At 51.2% G+C, this 18,089-nt stretch overlaps 1 protein-coding gene across 1 annotated transcript in view; it reads left to right on the top strand.

Annotated features, from left to right (window-relative positions):
* Window positions 1-18,089, top strand: part of SLC39A14 (solute carrier family 39 member 14) — a 28,632-nt gene that overhangs the window by 3,987 nt on the left and 6,556 nt on the right. The window contains exons 2-7 of the mRNA XM_074940344.1: window positions 5,977-6,070; window positions 8,002-8,283; window positions 9,906-10,092; window positions 15,265-15,434; window positions 17,075-17,197; window positions 17,896-18,081. Of these exons, the coding sequence (XP_074796445.1) occupies window positions 8,017-8,283; window positions 9,906-10,092; window positions 15,265-15,434; window positions 17,075-17,197; window positions 17,896-18,081 (933 nt within the window). The 5' untranslated portion in view covers window positions 5,977-6,070; window positions 8,002-8,016. The remainder of the gene's footprint in view (window positions 1-5,976; window positions 6,071-8,001; window positions 8,284-9,905; window positions 10,093-15,264; window positions 15,435-17,074; window positions 17,198-17,895; window positions 18,082-18,089) is intronic.

Genomic DNA, 18,089 nt, shown 5'->3' on the forward strand with positions numbered 1-18,089 from the left:
GTTGCCAATCTGAAAGGGTCCCTTAGAAGAAACTTCTGTGGTCTCCCAGTGCAGCAAAAATGGCTGCAAAGCAACATGGGGTTTTTCCGACTGGGGGGTTGTAACATTCTGAGAGCTACACGTTGTGTAGTCGTGATCTAGGAAAGGCTGACAAAGGACAAGAGGCACCATGAGGGTGTGATGGGGAATCTCTTTGCGATTAGATACGATCTGTAATCCCAGTACACTATCCACTGAGAATGCCTTTGCTAGCTGGAGAAGCTTCTGAACCTTTAAAAGAAATGCAGAAAAAACACCCTGCTCCCCAGTGCCAATGAAGTTCAGACTGAGCTCCTGGAGATCTAACCCTTTGTAATTCCTGTAGTGCTAGTGAAATATGTTGGCTTGCCATCCCTGGAAAGTGAACTATCCCCAGGGCAGGCACAGCATGCGGCTCACCATCCCCTGCCAATGGGTTTCAGCCCCACTTGGGAGGAACTTCCTTTAGGGAAGCGAGGAGCTTGCTCCCCATGGCCCATTCCATCCTTGGTCTCTTCCAAGATTGCCAGCAGGCGCGCGGCAGTGACTTGTGAAACTGACACTAGTCCACCAGATCTTTCCAGGTCAGCCACTGAACAGGTGTCGGGGGAACGAGTTTTGAACTCGAACAGCGTGGTCTGGTTTTGAACTGCCAACTTCAGAGTGAGACTGAATCCTGTCACCAATTCTCCTTTGCCATTGAGGCCCATGTAAACCCTCGTCATGTACTGTGACGGGTCTCTCTCTGGCTGCTCTTGCATTGTGCTCCACTCTTGCAGTGGTTATGGGGTATGTTCTGTCACAAAGAAGACCAGGCACTTTAGTTTTACTGTGAGGTAAATTTTTCCAGAGGTCAGCTGTGGGGTGGGGTTTCCTGACTGTTTATGTGCTTGGTGTGTGTTGTGTTTTTACCTTGGGACAGCTCACACGTATTAACCACCCTAAGGTAAAAAACACAGCACCGTTAGCACTCAAGACAAGACCCACGCCACATGCATTGCTTAGCAAGCGTCCTTTTAAACTGTAAAGCGGTGGCATATGCGAGAACAGTGCTGGAACTTTTACCTCATTGAATAGTCATTCTTGTTTCACGCCTGCACCTCAGGATACAGAGCTGGCAGAGAGAAACTTGGGAGTGGTGTGATCTTAGTGACATACTCATAGTTTCCATGAATTCCAGCAGCTCAGACTTCTGGGAAGGTTTTTTTTGTCTGTGTGTGTGGTGTTAGTTTAAAATTTCTTCTGCAGTTAGTATAATGCACATACTGTATTTACTGAGCAGATGACTTAGGTGGTCAGTTTTGAGCAAGGCAGGAGGTTAATAGGCTGTATATTTTGGCCTGGAGCTGTTTAAATATATTTAATCTGGGAAAGAGGGTTGGACAGTGGAGACAAACGTTTGTGGGTTAGCTAGAACTAAAGGATTATGAGGCACTTCAGAGGGACCTAACCACATGGGATCAAATGAAATTCACTGCAGGTATGCTGGAAGCAACAACTTGAATTACTCCTATGTGTTGATTGGTGACCGTTGGTGAGAACACCCTTCAGGGAAACAAACCTGGGTGTCATTGTGGGCAGCTCAGAGAGGAAGTGTTTAAGGATTAGACATCTCTGTGAATAAGGATATCGTCTGCAGTGACAGTAGCTAGGATAAAAACAACAAGGAGTCTGGTGACACCTTAAAGACTAACGGATTTATTTGGCCGTAAGCTTTCGTGGGTAAAAACCCCACTTCTTCAGATGCAGGGTAGAAGTAGCTAGGATAGAAATGTGTAAGGGGTGTAAGCCTTCACACCTCAGGGTACGAGCTAGCCACTAACTGTTGGTGGTCAAAAAGAAAATTCCTATGGGCAGGTTATTGCAGGGTTTTACCCTCTTGTAATTGTGGCACTGTGCATTTGGACCATTGGTGTGGCTGGCTCTGACAATTTCTTTGTTCTATGGATTTGGGGGACGGAAGTAGCTGGTAAACTGAGTGCTGGGAAGGGGGGAGACAAAAAACCTGAGGCTATTCTTCCCTTCTCACCTAGCTGCCAGCCCCATTTAAAAAGACGGGGGTTGCAGCTGTGTCACACTCCATCCTCCCAAGAGTGAGTATGTGGTCAGGCTGGGCTGTACCTTTAACCTCAATTGCCTGTCTACATGCTGCAGATCTTTACCAGGCCTTGTCCCCAGTTCTTTAAAGCAGCAAGGAGCTCTGAGACGGGGTGGGAGCAAGGGGTGGGTACTGCAGAGTCTTCAGGGAGACTGGCGGAAGCGTTTATGTCCCTGGTACGTCCCGAAATGAGCGCTGCACTGCTTCCATATGCATTGCCTTTCTCCAGATTGGGGAGGAGAGGGGTTAAATTGGCAAAGCATCCCCCCCCAAGCCCTTGCTAAAACCTCCCCTGCCAATTCCCTCTCAAGGAGTTCCTGGTGCTTTTTAAAAAACAAAGATTTCAAAGTTGCAGTAAGCTCTTGAGACTCTGAGAATGTCGATCCCTTTTTAATAAGAAAGCATTGGATGTGGCCTAATAACAGTGTTGAGCGCCTGAGTTTGGTTTGCTCTGATTAGCGTTGAATTGGTGACAACAGATCCTCTGCTTCTCCCGCCCAGCCCCGGTCAATGTGAGGGGCTGGGAGGACTGCTCCTTGCACGGCAGACCCGTCAGGAGAGGCCTTGCCAGTCCAAATATGGCTCTGGCCAATGAGCCAGACTTATTTTCAGAACATTTGGTTGAGTGGAGTCCAAAAATGCCTTAGGTCAACTTCTAGAGGAGACCAAAGTCTGTAACACATCAGCAAAGGTTTGTTTTGAATATGGCTGTGGGCCTAGTGAACGGGAGCACAGCCCGAATTCCGCTCTAGGTCATAGATGAGGGAGGGAGTGTGTGTGTGTGTGTGTGGTGTGTTAGCAGAGCAACAAAAGTCAGTGTCTTAAAGTGAATGCACTGCTCGTATGATGCCGTTCAGGCAGAGGGCATGTTGCACCTGCATCCCACCCATAGCCAGAGTAGGCACCACGAGGGGAGGGGAAGGGAGATCAGTCCCCCGGCCCATTCCATGCTTGGCCTTCTCACTCTCTGATCTTTCCCCACAGACTCATTTCACAAAGAGCACTAAACAGCTGCCAGGAGGAGCAACTTTGAGTTCCTGCCAGCCTGGGCTGAATACAAACCACCTCCAAGACCTCATAGTGAATTACCCACCCCTAAGCCTTGCGGTTGTCTGTCTGTGTCAAAATATCAGAGTGTGTGTCAATCTTCAGTGCACTTATTCTCACAACACCCATGTGTAGCAGGGGTGTGCTGTTATCAGATGAGGAAGTGATGCACAGAGAGGCTAAGTGACTTGCCCAGGGTCACACAGGACATCTGTGCCAGAGCTGGGAATTGAACCTAGATCTTTGGAGTCCTAGGCTAGCATCTCGTCCACTTCACCACCCTTCTCTTGGGCAGTTGAAGTAGTTTATGGAAGCCCAGAGTCCTGAAAATAACTATGTCCACAGCAGGGACTCGGAGCAGCTTTTCCTTAGGCTTAGTGGCTAAGATACCCCACTTGCTAAGATACTGGGCACCGGCTGTGGGATGTGCTGCTACTCCTGTACCAAAGTCTGCTTCAGCAGCATATGGCCTGAGATCTGGGGAGAAATCTGGCAAGGTCTAAGCTAAGAACCTAAACCATACTGAAGTGTGCAGCTGACCTTCCTGGAGAGCTAGTCCAACATTCCCTGGCACCCAAGGTTTTTCCCTGATAAGGTCTCAGCAGCACAATGTGTCAATGTTCCTGTATCCCAGAGACACAACTTTCCCCTCCCATGGAACCAGTCCAGCTCAGCAGTGCTCATCAGAATTGCAAGCCATAGCCTCGTCCCTGGACTGCATGCTGTGTCCGGGCAAGTGTCTTCCATTTCTCAGCCTTGTGGATTTATATGGAGGCTCAATGATCTGTTCTGTGCTGGGTGCCGTAATGCGCCTCCTGTTGCTGTGCTGGGGAATGTTTTCCTGACCCCAGCTGGCCACAAACCAACTGGGACAGAAATAGCTGGAGTTGCCCCCTGAAGCCTTCGCATGGGTGCCACGTGGTTTTACCCTGGAGAGATTTGCCATGCAGAGCACAGCGGGTGAAATTCTGGCCCCCCTTAAGACGATGCTGCCACTGCCGTTTAACTGGGCCACTGTTTCACCCAACACACCGGGGTGACTTCACTGGACACAGGAAACATTACCTACAGTAAGGCACTCTGTAAGCCTGTTTATTAAAATAGGTAGGAGAAGCCCTAGATCAGCTCCTGTGTGTGGTCTAGTGACTGTCCTGGCAGTTACAGGACACTGGTATTGGTCAGTAATATTTATAATAGTATTTTTTAATAAGAGCCTGGAAGGGATTTCGACCCTCATGCTTCAGGGCTTCAGCTGGTCTCAAGGTATTTGGGGGGACAGGAGGAAACTTCCTCCTACAAGGTTCTTGCATCATCCTCTGAATCAGCTGGTACTGGCCACTTCCAGAGACAGGATGCCAGACTAGATGGGAGCACAGGTCTGATCCAGCCTGGCAATTCCTATGTTCTTATGTAAGGCTGCCCTCTTTGTGCCTCTGGGCATATTGCGTGGCAGAGCTGGTGCTGCCCAGCGATCGAGCTCAATACTGTTCTATTGATTTATATAAAAGATTAGCAGTCAAGGACCCGGTAAATATAAATACATATACGCCTCCGCCTGGGGAAGAGGCCGCTGGGATATGGTCCAACTTATAATTAGCAGCATGGTTAAAATATAACATAATGAACGCATCTTATTCCTCAGGCCCTCGAGCTGCTGCAGGCGTCTCCTGGGCTCCCAGACAGCTCAGAAGGACTCGCTACAGCCCGGCACCTAGATTTCCACAAAGCTGCACATGCTGATCGCTGTGCTGTCCTCTCTGTGCCTCCTGTCTGAATGTGGGTGTGGGATTTGTGTCAGTTAAGCTGGAAGCCTGTGAAGTTAGGGGCCTTGTCTTGAGTGTGCGAAGCCTGCACTGGGGTTACTCAAGGCCCTATGTAGGCTGTCAGGGTAACTGACCATATGGGGAGGGATGTGGTCGTAGGGGCAGAGGTCTAACGCCGTCGTCTCGGCAGGCTTTGAACAGTGGTTGTAACTTAGAAGATAGAGAGGGGTGAATAAAACCAGGCATGGTGCAGCTTTCAGGCCCAGAACTCTGCACTCAGCTAATGTCCTGGCTCCTGGTCATGGTGCCCATCCGTCTACACAGAGCCCCAGCTGGGACCTGGGTGCAGTAGGCGGGCACAAATTTTCCCCCTACACCATCTGTGGGTCTTTGTGGAGTGGGCCTCCTGGTGCTCGGTATCCGAAGGAAGCGAAAGCTGCCGCAGCCAGCTGCCAACTCCTTGGCCTGGCCCCTTCGCAGGAAGTTTCCCAAACCTCTGACCTGGCTGCTCTGGTTTGACCCCATGTTTGTAACGCTGGGTCAAGGCTGCCGTGTTCAGCCTCCAGGCACTGTAGGGACTGGGGCAATGTTTGCGCCAGGGCAGCGGTGGCTGCTGGTGCGTGGGATGTGCTCCAGAGGGCTGTGCAGTCTTGGAGGAGGCGAGTTTTGTGGGCTGTCTCCCTCAGGGCCCTGTAGACGTGAGCGTCCCCTAGAACGCTCCACCGCATTACTGCGGTGGCTCTGCTGGCCTGGTGTGCTAAGAGCCTGAGAGCCTCGGTGCGCTGGCGCGAGAAGATGAGAGGTAGGGGAAGCAGCCTGCAGCTGGCTCATCCCGTGCGTTGCAGAAGCACAGAGGGTGTGCTGGGTCTGGGGCAAACGCCTTTCAGCAGGCAGCCTTAACCCCACACGTAAACAAAACACTTCGCTCCTCGGTAGCTCGCTGTCCTGTCCCCTGGGCAGAGCGTTGTGGCAGCAGGAGAGCAGCATGAACGCTATGGTCCTCCTGCTGCGAACTCCATCCTCCCTTCACACTGCCTCTCCCCCCTCCAGGGACTGTGAGCTCTGCTGCCCGTGAGCATTCGGCGCACCCTGCTTGCCAGCGGCTGTTCCGGGTTACTCCAGCGTGTCTCTGGACCGGACGAAGGTGAGTGCCCTGCATCGGGGGAACGCTGCTATGAGCATAGCTGGGGTTCTCCCAAGCAGGCAAATACCTGTGTGGTTCTGGCAGCAGATGCTCCGAGGCTTCTCCCTTCATTCATGACACCATGCCTCTCGAGGTCTGCTCTTGCGGTGCCACATGGGGGTGGGGTGAGTGAGGCAACGTGGCCCTGTCTGCCACGCAGGGCTCGGTTAGTGCTGCTGGGCTGGAGAGACGGACAGTCCCCTTCCGCTGCTGAATCCCTTCAGTGAGACAGCACTGTCTGGTGCCAGGGCCTCCCAAGGACAATTCCCGAGTCTGACGGAGAGTTCCTCTGTGGGTTGGGGCAAGTCACGCCTCTCTGTGCCTCGGTTTCCCCACAGGCCAAACATTGGTGGTAATCCTGACCTCCTCATGTCATCGGGGGGGAATGTTTCTGTATCTGCTGGATAGCACCATCCTGCGGAGGAGGGTGCCAGCCAGGGAGCACTGTATAGCTGCATGAGCAGCTGAGAAGCTGCTAGGCACAAACCCAGCACGGTGGCCAACGAAGATTGAAGCGGTGGCCCGTGGCACCATTGCCAGGCCTGAGAGTTTGGAAATTATCTCCCAAGACTGATCTGCAGCCTGGAATGCGCATTGCCCCCACTCCCAGCTCCTAGAGCTCCCAGCTGCTGTGAGAAGCACTGTGTCCCCCAGAGCTTGCCTATGCCACCACCCCCTGATCTGACCTCACGGCATGCCAGACCTCTCCATTAACGTTTCTGCCCATCTCCCTGGATGTTGGTTTTCTCCCTTAAAAAATCTTGACCTGACTTGACCTTCCTGGAGTCACTTGACAGCAGCCGTACAGCCTCTCTCTCCCTTTCCGCTCCAGCTCCTCACATGCAGCAGATCAGCAAGCAGAGCCTTTCCTGGCAGGCCTTGCAGCTGCGACCCTTTGGGAATGGGCCACGTGGCAGAGCTGCTTTCCTGGCAGCGTCTGCCTGTTTCGCCCCGTGAAATTCCTACGTGGTGCAATTGCTGGTGTTTAGTAGAGCTGTCATGGACCCTGGGGTCCTGATTGGGGTACAGACTGTGGCGGGTGGGGAGACTCCAGGTACCTTTCCTCTGCCAGAGGGATCGGTGCCACTAACCATGGCAAGTGTTGGAGTGCTGGTCCACACTGAATTGTTGTCCCTGTGCTGGGAGGGAGAGCATGGCAGTGTGGCTATCACACTAACAGCTGGACGCCTGCAGGTGGCATGGGGTTCAGTGATGTTCAGCTGCAAAGGGAATCTGCTGCCCCCTGCAGGGCACACCGCCATACCTTCACAGGGCGTAGGAAGGCCTGTGTCAACTTGCACCCAGCGGTGCGGATATCTTGTGTGGGGAAGTCGAGTAAGGGATAGGACAGGGGCCTAACCCAGCCAGGCATGGGTACTGGAACTGTTTGTATAATGGGGGTGCTGCGAGTGATTGAGCCGAACTGTAAACTCTGTATAGAATTCAGAGTAGCAGCCGTGTTAGTCTGTATTCATAAAAAGAAAAGGAGGACTTGTGGCACCTTAGAGACTAACCAATTTATCTGAGCATAAGCTTTCGTGAGCTGCAGCTCACTTCATCGGAATGCATCCGATGAATTGAGCTGTAGCTCACGAAAGCTTATGCTCAGATAAATTGGTTAGTCTCTAAGGTGCCACAAGTCCTCCTTTTCTTTCTGTATAGAATAGAAACCACTTCAAGTCAGAGGGTGCAGCAGCACCCCCAGTTCCAGCACCTGTGCAGCCAGGTGTACCCACTGGAGAGGGTCTGACCCAACAAGGTGCTGGCTGCATGCCTTAGCAACTGGGCTGTCTGTGCCCTTTCAGTCCAGCAGCCAGTGGCTGGTGATTCCCTTAGTGCTCAGGGCTGCAGGGAATACTAAAGTTAACCACACTGTCTGTCTCCTTTTGCAGGATCGCCTGGTCACCATGATTCTGGGTGTGAGTCCCCGATGCCACCTCCTGGTGATGCTGCTCTGCCTCCTGGGCATCTCCTGCCAGACGCAGGCTGGCACGGACGCCTCGCTGCAGCCCGCCGTCACTGCGGCTTCCTTCCTGCAGGATCTCCTGCGCCGGTACGGCGAGAGCGACGTGCTGACCCTGCAGCAGCTCAAGGCCCTGTTGAATCGCCTCGATGTGGGGGTGGGGCACGAAAACATCTCCCGATCGGAGCCGCAGCGCAGGAACCTCTCCCGGGTAACGTGCACATGAATTCCTGTGTCTCTCCCCTGCAGTGCCCAAGGAGGGATGGCCCAAGCTTAACACACTGCTGCCCCCCTGCCCCTCGTAAACACAGAGTGCGAGGTCACCATGCCACGGGCTAAGCTTGTCCGGAATGGACAATCAGATGGGCCATGTTCTCTGCAAGGATACTCCTTGGGCTCACGTGGGCCCTGTGTCACCCATGCAGGGAAGCTGCTTGAGCTCCACTCGGGAGACCATTGCTTCTCCTGCTATATCAGCTTGCTCCGCTCGCTGCCCCAGCTGCTGTGCATTGTGTTCCCATTCCTTCGGTGTTCTGCTCCCAGGGAGCCAGTGGGTGAAAGCGGGGAAACCCTGGTTCTTGTGGGGTGGGGGAATCCATTACAGGCCAAGCAGAACTGCTGTGATGGTGGCAGGCAGGATATTGCCTCTGTGTGGAGAAAATTCTCAGGGAGGGGGAGGAAAACAGCCCCTGTAGATGGGTGGTTCATGGGACCCATTAGACCTGCAGAGGGGGCTAGGGCCTCACATGCAGTGAGATAGGCTCGAGTCCAGTGAGGGGCTGCTGTGTGTGTATTGTTAGAGAGCTTATTCCTTCACTCTCCCACTTCCCTGTTCCTCCTCGCATGAACGGAGAGCAGCAATACCCGAAATCTGAAGGTGCAGACAATTTGCTGTTTGTTGGGGTGAACTTCCAGCAAAAGCTTAAATCCAAGTTCCTTTTTCCTTATTTTCGAATCCCAACTTACTTCCTGTTTGCCCCTAATTTATATAGTAATATTCTTAGCTATACCTTAACCAGTCATTCTACCGAAATTTAACTAACCAATCCTAACATATTGTAACATGATTAGCTAACCAATTGTATCCCACCACCTTAATTAGTTTACACTCTGCAAAATTAATTATACAGCAGACAGAAACAATCACAGAACCAGACAGAGACCATGCCAATAAACAATAGCAAAGTGGGAACTATCATGACAAAACAATACAGAAGTGAGGATTTCACAACTACATCTATAAAGACATAAGGGTTTCCCAGCTGTGTCTATTGATAAGTGAGTTCTTACCAGACAGAAAACTATCAACCTAAATTTCCTTTTACATCTTCTAGGCACTTCCCTTTCTCTGGAGGTGATAGGCACTATCGGGACAGGATTGTATTCCTAACAGCCCAATAGCACCTTCTTTCAATGTGACTAGTTTGGAATGTGAGGATGTGACCGGTCGCTTCCCAACTTATGGCTGCCTCTGTCGCTTCCCAACTTATGGCTGCCTCTGTTGCTTAGCCAAAGGCCTTAGCCTAAGAACAGGGCCTCAGACTGTCACAGTAAGAGAAGGACCTTACACTGGCAGACAGTGATTTTGATTCTTTCTTTTATACCTCTGACTAGCCAAGTGATAAAAATACACCTAAATTCTTAAAGTACAGGCCTTTGCAGACAGGCCTGAATATCTGTATCCTAACATGTATTGGGCCAGGAGGGGAAGGAGTTAGCAGGGGGAGGAGGGAGAGGATGCAATCGAAGAGCCCTCTGGGGATGCCCATATTGCCAAGCCGGACAGCAGAGCACAACCATGGGATGCTCAAGGTCTCTCTTTCCCCACGCCAGTGCTTCAGCTCCTCAGAGCTCTTCGCCGCCCACAACCTGAGCGAAGGGTCCCATGTTGGCCCGAGCAAGTTCCAGGAGTTCTGCCCGACCATCCTACAGCAGCTGGAATCTCAGGCGTGCACGGCAGAGAACCTGGAGAACGAGGAGAATGAGCAGACGGAGGAGGGGAAGCCCAGCTCGGCGGAAGGTGAACAGATAGCCAGTGGGCACGGAGAGGGGACCGGGACCTGCTTTAGCTCTAAAGGCATTGCTGAAGCACAAGCTTTCCGAGCGCCTCTCTTGAGTGCAGGGCACAGATGCTTTTTCTAGCCCTCACTGCAGAAATGGGGCATATTCTGGGCTTAATGTGACAGCACCTGTTCATAACCCTTCTCCTTCCCAGCCTGCCAGGGCAAGCCATGGCCTCAGCCCTGCAGCAGGAGCGACACACTGGGGCTGTGTCTTTGGCCGACAGTAATTAGAAAATGGCGCTAGCCTGCCCAGAAAGAGAGGAACCATGGGATGCAGGGAACGGAATCATGGATTTTGGGGAGTTTAACTCCCAAGTCCCAGAATTTCACTAGCTTCACGACACATCCCACTATGTGCAGCGAGGAAAAATCCCAGAATGCACTTGGCGAAGCAAAGGAGCATGGGATACCCACCCGGAATACCACACGCTTAGCGTGCCCCAAGCCCCGCTGTACGTACACAACGATGTGAATGGAAACAGGGCACAGCTGTCCCACGTTCGTGCTGTTAGCGCAGCTTACGTATTGCGCACCAGCTAGTGCGTGTCAGCCCAGTGTGAACTAATTCCCCATATAGACCGGCCCTTAGTTACACAGGGGAGTTGTGGGGACAGAGATCCTAGACAGCGGGGCCTTTTTTACATTTAAACCTCAGCTTTTCCAACAGGCAGCCCTTTGAAGGTGCTTTCTGAGTTGAATGTGGATTTGGGCTGGCACTCGTGGTGGGGCTGCTTGCTAGGTGCTAGCCCCTCCTAATGCTAGATGGCAGAGTGCAGGGGCAGGGTGGTCTGTCGCCATCCCCCAGCTGTGTTACGTTACAGAAAGTCACATCAAACACCCCCCCACACCTCTGTTTTCCCATCTGTGATCTGAGTGGCAGTCCTTACCTGCCTCCCAGGAGGCTTGCCTGAGAGTGAAGTGCTTTGGGATGAAAGATGCAGTCAAAATGCACTGTACTGCTATTAAGCCTGTCCTCTTAGCAGTGGCTTTGGGGCAGTTGTTTGGAACCAGAGGCACCCCAATAAAATCACCCCTCCACACCTGCGTATGCAGGGCTGGATTTTCTGTCTTTCCTTAGGTCATTCCAAAGACTCTACTTTGTAGGTGAGGAGAGACATTTCTCTTGTGATAACCTTGGAAAACTAACTTTCCAGGGGTAGCTTGGAATCTTGATGGTTTTCCGCCAGTGTAATTTTCTTGCAGATTCCATGGAAAGTGCGGAGGCACTAGTGTTTGCAGCCTGTTGAATCTGCCCTCGCCTTCCCTACCCATGGCACTGCGGGGCAGAGAGAGAGCAGTAATTGGACCGTTGACAATGCAGAGTGGAGAATTTGCTGCTGGGACATGTGACTTTAGTTTCCAGAGCAGTCAGCGCTCTCTTGCTCCATAGTTCTAGCAGAGGCAGTGCTGTCTATCAGTGAGGAAGTGGTGCTTGATTACCTGTGTTTGTTACTGCTACCCCAGCCACACACGCACTCTCACATTCTCTCTCACACGTGTTCCAGGTTAATTCAGCTCAGGAGGGCCTGTTCTTTATCTTTCACTAGAGGTTCTTGTTGCAGGTTAATAAATAACAGGGATTTCTATAGCCCCTTTCATCCAAAGCACATTACAAACTGTTTACATGAATTGTATTTTGCCCACCTCTGAAACGCTGCTGCCACCTCTGAATGGACCGTGGCAGCTGTCTCAATAGCCACGCAGCAGCGCTGTGGGACGGACTGTGAAGAATAGCACGCCATCCGTCACATGGCAGTTACGGGAGTTCAGGGACGCAGCATGCGGTTGCTCAGATTAGAATTTCCCACGTATGCCAGGGTGCTGGTGGTTTGTAGTGCCTAGGAGCCCAGCTGTGGACCCTGTTGCGCTAGGTGCGGTGCAAACGCTGCCCCAAAGGAGCTTATCAAAGTAGAGTCCTAAGTTAACTTTCCAAAAGTGCTAGGGGACCTGTAACAATCCAAAGTGGCCCAGACGGCCGATTGGCTTCTCGGAACCATAACGCCCCCTATTGGAACGCACAGTTATGGTCTCAGGAACTCCTTGTTAGACCTTCTCTGGTGCCTGCGATTCCCCGCTGCTCGCAGGTGTTCCTGGCTCTGGCTCACTTTTTCCAGCCTGTTAATAGGATACAACTGAGCTCAGTGCCTGGAGCTTAATTACTCCCAGTGCCCTTTAAAGTAATTCAGAGACATGGAGAAACATTAACCAGGTTTATTTCCCCCACCCTCTCCCCATCCTGTAACTGTCCCACCATTAAAGTATCCCAAGCAGCGCAGTGGATGGGAGTGATCCTCTGTCATAACAAGGCCCCCTCCTCAGTGAGACCTGACTCCGCTGGCCTTCCCTGCCCAGCTGTATCCAGAGCTGCTGGCGTCTGGCCCTTCCCACCCCCAAATAGCCTTGGTAATCCAGCCCTCATTTCTTCTTGTTCCGCAGTGTGGGGCTTTGGCTTTCTCAGTGTGTCACTGATTAACTTGGCCTCCCTCCTTGGAGTCTTCATCGTGCCCTGCACCAACAAGGCCTTTTTCCAACGGGTCCTCACTTATTTCATCGCGCTCTCCATCGGGACGTTGTTCTCTAATACGCTCTTCCAGATGATCCCAGAGGTGCAGTAGAACACACCCTGCCCTTCTCTCTCTCTCTCTCTCAAAGGGCTGGCTCTCCCCGCTCGCCTTTACAGCCCAGCCCCTCCCAAAGAGATTTCTCTGTCTCCAAGGCAGAGGGAAACTTCTCTTCCATGCTGGCTTCCTGCCAGTGGCTTTCCAGGACCTTCTTGCTCCTCTGAGCACCAGGAAACATCACGTGGTCTCCTCAGGGTTAACGTTTGGTGTTCAGGCAGCATGGGGAGCCCTGTGCCATCCTAGCTTGCTTCCTCCTTCCTTCCTGTGGGGTTGCCTGCAGCCTCTCTGAGAACAGCAGTATCCTGTGTTTGCAGTGCAGCTGTCAGGGATCCTAGCTCGGGAGGGAGGGAGAAGAGAGCTCCCTCCCACACGTGACTCCTGCTGGGTGGTTACACAGCCCCTCTCTTCCCCCGGTTATAGTGGTTGGAAACATGGGTGGTCCTAGCTCCTGTGAGATCTCTCTGCTTGTGAAACAGATTGTAATAATAAAGATCTCTTGCTCTTCATGTTCCTGGTTGCCAAAGGGGAGACTTCCCAAAGCCTGCCCGTGATGAGTGACACTAAGCATAGACCAAGCATGTGCAAGTACGTCAGGCAGCATCTGGAAGCTTTAAGAGGACAGGGCACTCCTGTGCTGGGTTGGCAGCATCTGTGCTGTGTCAGCGTTGGTCTGATGGACAGAGGCTGGTGTAGGGGCGTTCTTGGGGCTCATAAGAAGGGTGTGTGAAAGAGGAAGGAAGGAAGGAACAGAGGGTAAAAATGCACAGAAGGAATTGAAGAAACCCCTCCTGCCTGGGGATCCCAGCTTTCTTCTGGCTCCCAGTCTTGCTGATTAAAGGCGGCAGAGCCCCTGGAAAGATCTATGCAAAGTGAGGTTTCCTGGTGCCCTGATGGGTTTGTCCGATACATTACAAACTAATTTTTGTTTTAATTGCACAATTCTGGAGCTAAATAAATATTCCCATGTGCTTTACAATCAGGTGTTGGAAACACACACGTTCCTCCAGCATCCTGCTTTCTGGCAGCAGGATTTTCTCAGCAGGGTCTAGGTGCTTAGGGACCTCAAATCCATTTAGATCCTCAAACTTTCAGCCTAGAAGTCATGGAATTAAAATAAAATCTCAGCTTCTCACTGGAGTGATCCTTCCACCGTGATCCCAGGGCTGCTTTGCATTCAGCGTTTGTGTGTGCATTGTACTGCCCTGAAGAAGACAGGATATCTAATCGTAAATGGATATTACCCTTCCTTGCCAGTGCTCCAGAGTGCAAGATCTCTTGGCTGTTTCAGTCAGCTGCCTGCTGGCAAGCAGAGGGAGTTGGGGACAGCAGGATTGGTGCTTGTTTATCTCAGCCCCTCGCAAGCTAAAACAAAGCTAGTATGTTTCATGTTGGGTCTCCAGGCCTGGTGGTCTTAACCTAACTCCCAGTATTCCTGCATATTCCATGCTGGCAAGGGCTGTTATCACATCTCTAAACCAGAGTCCGATGGAGCCCCTTGTTTGTGGGACTTGGGGAGGTATTTTTCAGCTCCAGAACTGTAACGTTATTGTATTTTTTCTCTTAAAAACCAAACAAAATGCCTTGTTTCTGGATCTGATGGGAACTGAAATGATGGCGTACACTCCACCCCCATGGTATGCACGTTGCAGAAGAACTCCCACGGCATGAAACGCAAACGCAGGTTAATCCATTAGGCTGGAAGGGTCTTGGACAGCCCAGGCAGAGCGCTTGGCCTCTCTGATTTTGTCTGGTGCCCAGATACTCCAGTGATGAGTGCACTAGGCATGCACAGGGTGAATCGGCTCCACTGTGCGATGAGGGTGGAGTGTATGAGATGCTGGCTGTAAAACTGAAGTACTCCATGGAATGCTGGAACTCTGACCCCGGCCCCCCCCACCCCCATTAAATGGGCCTTATGCCTCTGGGAATGGCATGTGCCCACTGGGAGTCTGACAAGGTCACCAGGAAAGTGAATCTGTTTTGGGAGTAGAACCGTGATTTTATTTTTCTTCAAAATACACTTCACGTCCATCTGCCACAAGCTAACTTCCATTCTTGGAGTGTTTATTTTAAAGTAAGAGCCTTGTTAGGATGAGGAATCTCCTTCCTTCACCCAAATCCTGGCTTCCCCAAGGAGAGAATCCATCCTCTTGGCAGTCTGTGGTGCAGTTAGTCACAGCAGCCGCATCCTGGAGCGTGGGCTGTAGGGCCAGCTCTGATGATTCACGTTCCCTGTAATGTTCCAGCCACAATCTTTCCCTCCCCAAAGGGGCCAGCATGTCAGAGTTCCAGAGCCATCTTGTACCAGGTTTGCTTCTGGCCGCCCTGAACCAATTCAAGATTGATATGAAATCACTAATAAATGTCCCTTTTTCTCCTCCCTTCTCCCCCTCCCGCTCTCTCTCTCTCTCTGGTGTGGATTCACTTCTTTGCTGTCCTTTGTTGATTTCCCTGGACTCTCCTGCCTTCTGTGGTGTAACTGGGGTGGGGTTGGCACGCACGCTGAAGTCTGGGGTTACGGTTTCCTCTGCGTGACCGTCATCTCCCTCTGCTCCCTGGTGGGAGCCAGCGTGGTGCCCTTCATGAAGAAGACCTTTTACAAGCGGCTGCTCCTCTACTTCATAGCTCTGGCGATTGGAACTCTCTACTCCAATGCTCTCTTCCAGCTCATCCCTGAGGTATGGTGAGGGCCTTTGGGCCTGTCATGTGTGTCTGTCTGCCTGCGCTCCCTGGTTTGAGGAGAAGCCGATGGAACTTGAAGAGAAACATGAGTGAATGTGGCAGGGAGACAAAGATCTGGTCGGACCTGGTCTGTGCCTGCATCTGGGAGCTGGAAATGTTTAAGGTCCATCAGCAAGGCTAAATGCTGCTGTATGACTGTGTTAAGCTCCTAGCTGCTTTGCCATTGACCATGGACAAGTCACTTCCACCTCACCTTTCAGTGCCTGTGTGCCTATCTATAAAATGACCCTGATTGTATTTACTTATCTGCCAGGATGAGGTGTCTGGCCATGGTCTAGCACTGCTCAGAGGACCTCAAAGCCTTAGGGTTCCTCCACACTATGGAGACTATATTGGTACAGCTATGGCTCCATAGCTATGCTGGCATAACCCCATAGCTTAGAAGCAGCCTGCACCAAGGGAAGGGGTTTTTTGTTGCTGTAGGAAGACCACCTCTCTGAGCTATAGTTGCTGTGTCAAAAAAAGCATTTGTCCGTGGGCCTAGCTACGTCCACCGTGGGGATTAGGTCAGCATAGCTGTGTGTTTTTTCACACCCCTGAGCTATGGCGACCTAACTTTTAAGTGTAGACCAGGCCTTAGCCCTTCTCAGGCCATATAAAGAAAGTGGCTTTGATGTGTGAACAAAGCCAGGCTTGACTGGGTCACTTTTATGGTAGAGAGCAGATGGGGTAGAGAGAAGACTCCATGTTGAGGGGAGTCTTAGCTGCCTGTTGGTGCCACTCGCGTCCCTTATATACGGCTCGGTGTTCGTGCTGGCCGAGAGTGGACGCGCTCCAGGCTATAGTCTCAGTGGTGAGTTCGTTGTGAGAAGTGACTTAGACCATCTGGGCTTTGATATAAAAGGATCCCCAGCCCCTATGCTAGAAAACACCTTCTATGCACACAAGAAATGAATAAGCTGAGAAAAGTGGAGTTACTGTCCAGAAATCCCCAATGCAGGTGCCTGATGAGTGATTGTTGGTGCAGTATGCTCTGTGGAAGCTGTGCAGTTGCTTCTCCTGATTCTGTGCTCAAAAGGGAGAGGAGAGGAGAGGACAGGACAGCTCATGATGTTTTCTGGGAGTGGACTTGCTAATGCAATAGATTTGATTGGCCCACCTGCCTGTGTTTATATTCACATCTGACTTGTGAGAGGAGGGACAGTGAATTTAAAAACCAATAGATTTAAAGCAAAGGCATTTTATAATTAACCCGTGGAACTCGCAGCCACAGGATATCAAGATGAGTAGCTGAGAGAGATTTATAGAGGTATTGGACATTTTAGATTAATGTGAGTAGGATCTGCAGTGACACTGTCTGAGCTAAAAATGAGATGGGCTAACAATTCTTGTGCATCAGGGCATGAGCTGATTACGTCTGGGGTCATGAAGACAGTCCCTTCTAGCATGCAGTAGTATTGCACAATTAAGTGTGTTAAGCCTTTCCCTGAAGCATTCGTTGGGGGAGAAAAGACTAACTGAAGTGCTCTTCTGCTGTCCCTGTACTGAGAGCTCCTACAGACATGGGTAGGGGAGGTGAGGGACGCTGCTGGCGTTTATGGTTCTCAAATCTTTCTCTGTTGCCCCTTGTCTACAGGCCTTTGGATTCAACCCTCAGGAGGATTATTACGTCTCCAAATCTGCAGTGGTCTTTGGGGGCTTTTACTTGTTCTTCTTCACAGAGAAAATCCTGAAGATGCTTCTCAAGCAGAAAGATCAGGTGAAATTGAGTTAGTCCCATAGGAGCGGGTTAGGCATTCCCAGTCGGTACCGCTGCCAGAAAGGTGCTTCCCAATGGGTTTACTCTGATGCAATTTTCCAAAATCCATTTTTTTCACCCCGTTTTTCAGTTTGGAGTGGAATCTAAATCTGCATGCCCTTGACTGGTGCACTCTGGAAAGGCCACCTGCTTTACTGACTCTTAAATCCTGTGTGTGAATAGAAAAGCTTAATCTTTGTACAACAAACAGTAGTTCCTTTTTATATTTGGGGGAGGATGATATTTTTGACAGAAAAGGGGGAAGTAAGAGGCACTTGGGCATGATGCTGTATGTTTCTTCCTTCTCCTGGTCCACCCCAACAGCTGTCACATGCCCATCCCAGAAGTAGCTTAGTGACTCGTGTGTGTGTGTGTGTAGTTTGTACAGTCGGTTAGCAGAGGTGGAAGTGCTCTGGGATGAAAGATGCTATGAAAATGTACAATCACAATGTTGGGCTTCAGTAATCAAAGAGACTCTAGTTTCCTAGTGGTTTTAGTCAGCTTCAGCATTGCCGTGTCTGTGAGGTTTCCTGTTCTAGCTTGTGGGCAAGATAAAATAATCAGCATGCCCCAGGCGTTTATGAGCCGGAAATGTACAAGTGACTGCATGCATCCATGCTGCATGTGGCTAAAGCCTGTAAATCTGTGTATCCTTCCAGCACCATCATGGGCACAACCACTACAGCCCTGAGACCCTCCCCTCCAAGAAGGACCAGGAGGAAGGCGTCACTGAAAAACTGCAGAATGGGGACATGGATCACATGATCCCTCACAGAACCAGTGAGCTAGAGTGCAAGAACCCATCTGTGGATGAGAAAGTCATTGTGGGCTCTCTGTCCGTCCAGGTTAGTGC

The sequence above is a fragment of the Natator depressus genome, chromosome 26 (genome assembly GCF_965152275.1).
Source record: "Natator depressus isolate rNatDep1 chromosome 26, rNatDep2.hap1, whole genome shotgun sequence".
Classification (NCBI taxonomy): Eukaryota; Metazoa; Chordata; order Testudines; family Cheloniidae; genus Natator; species Natator depressus.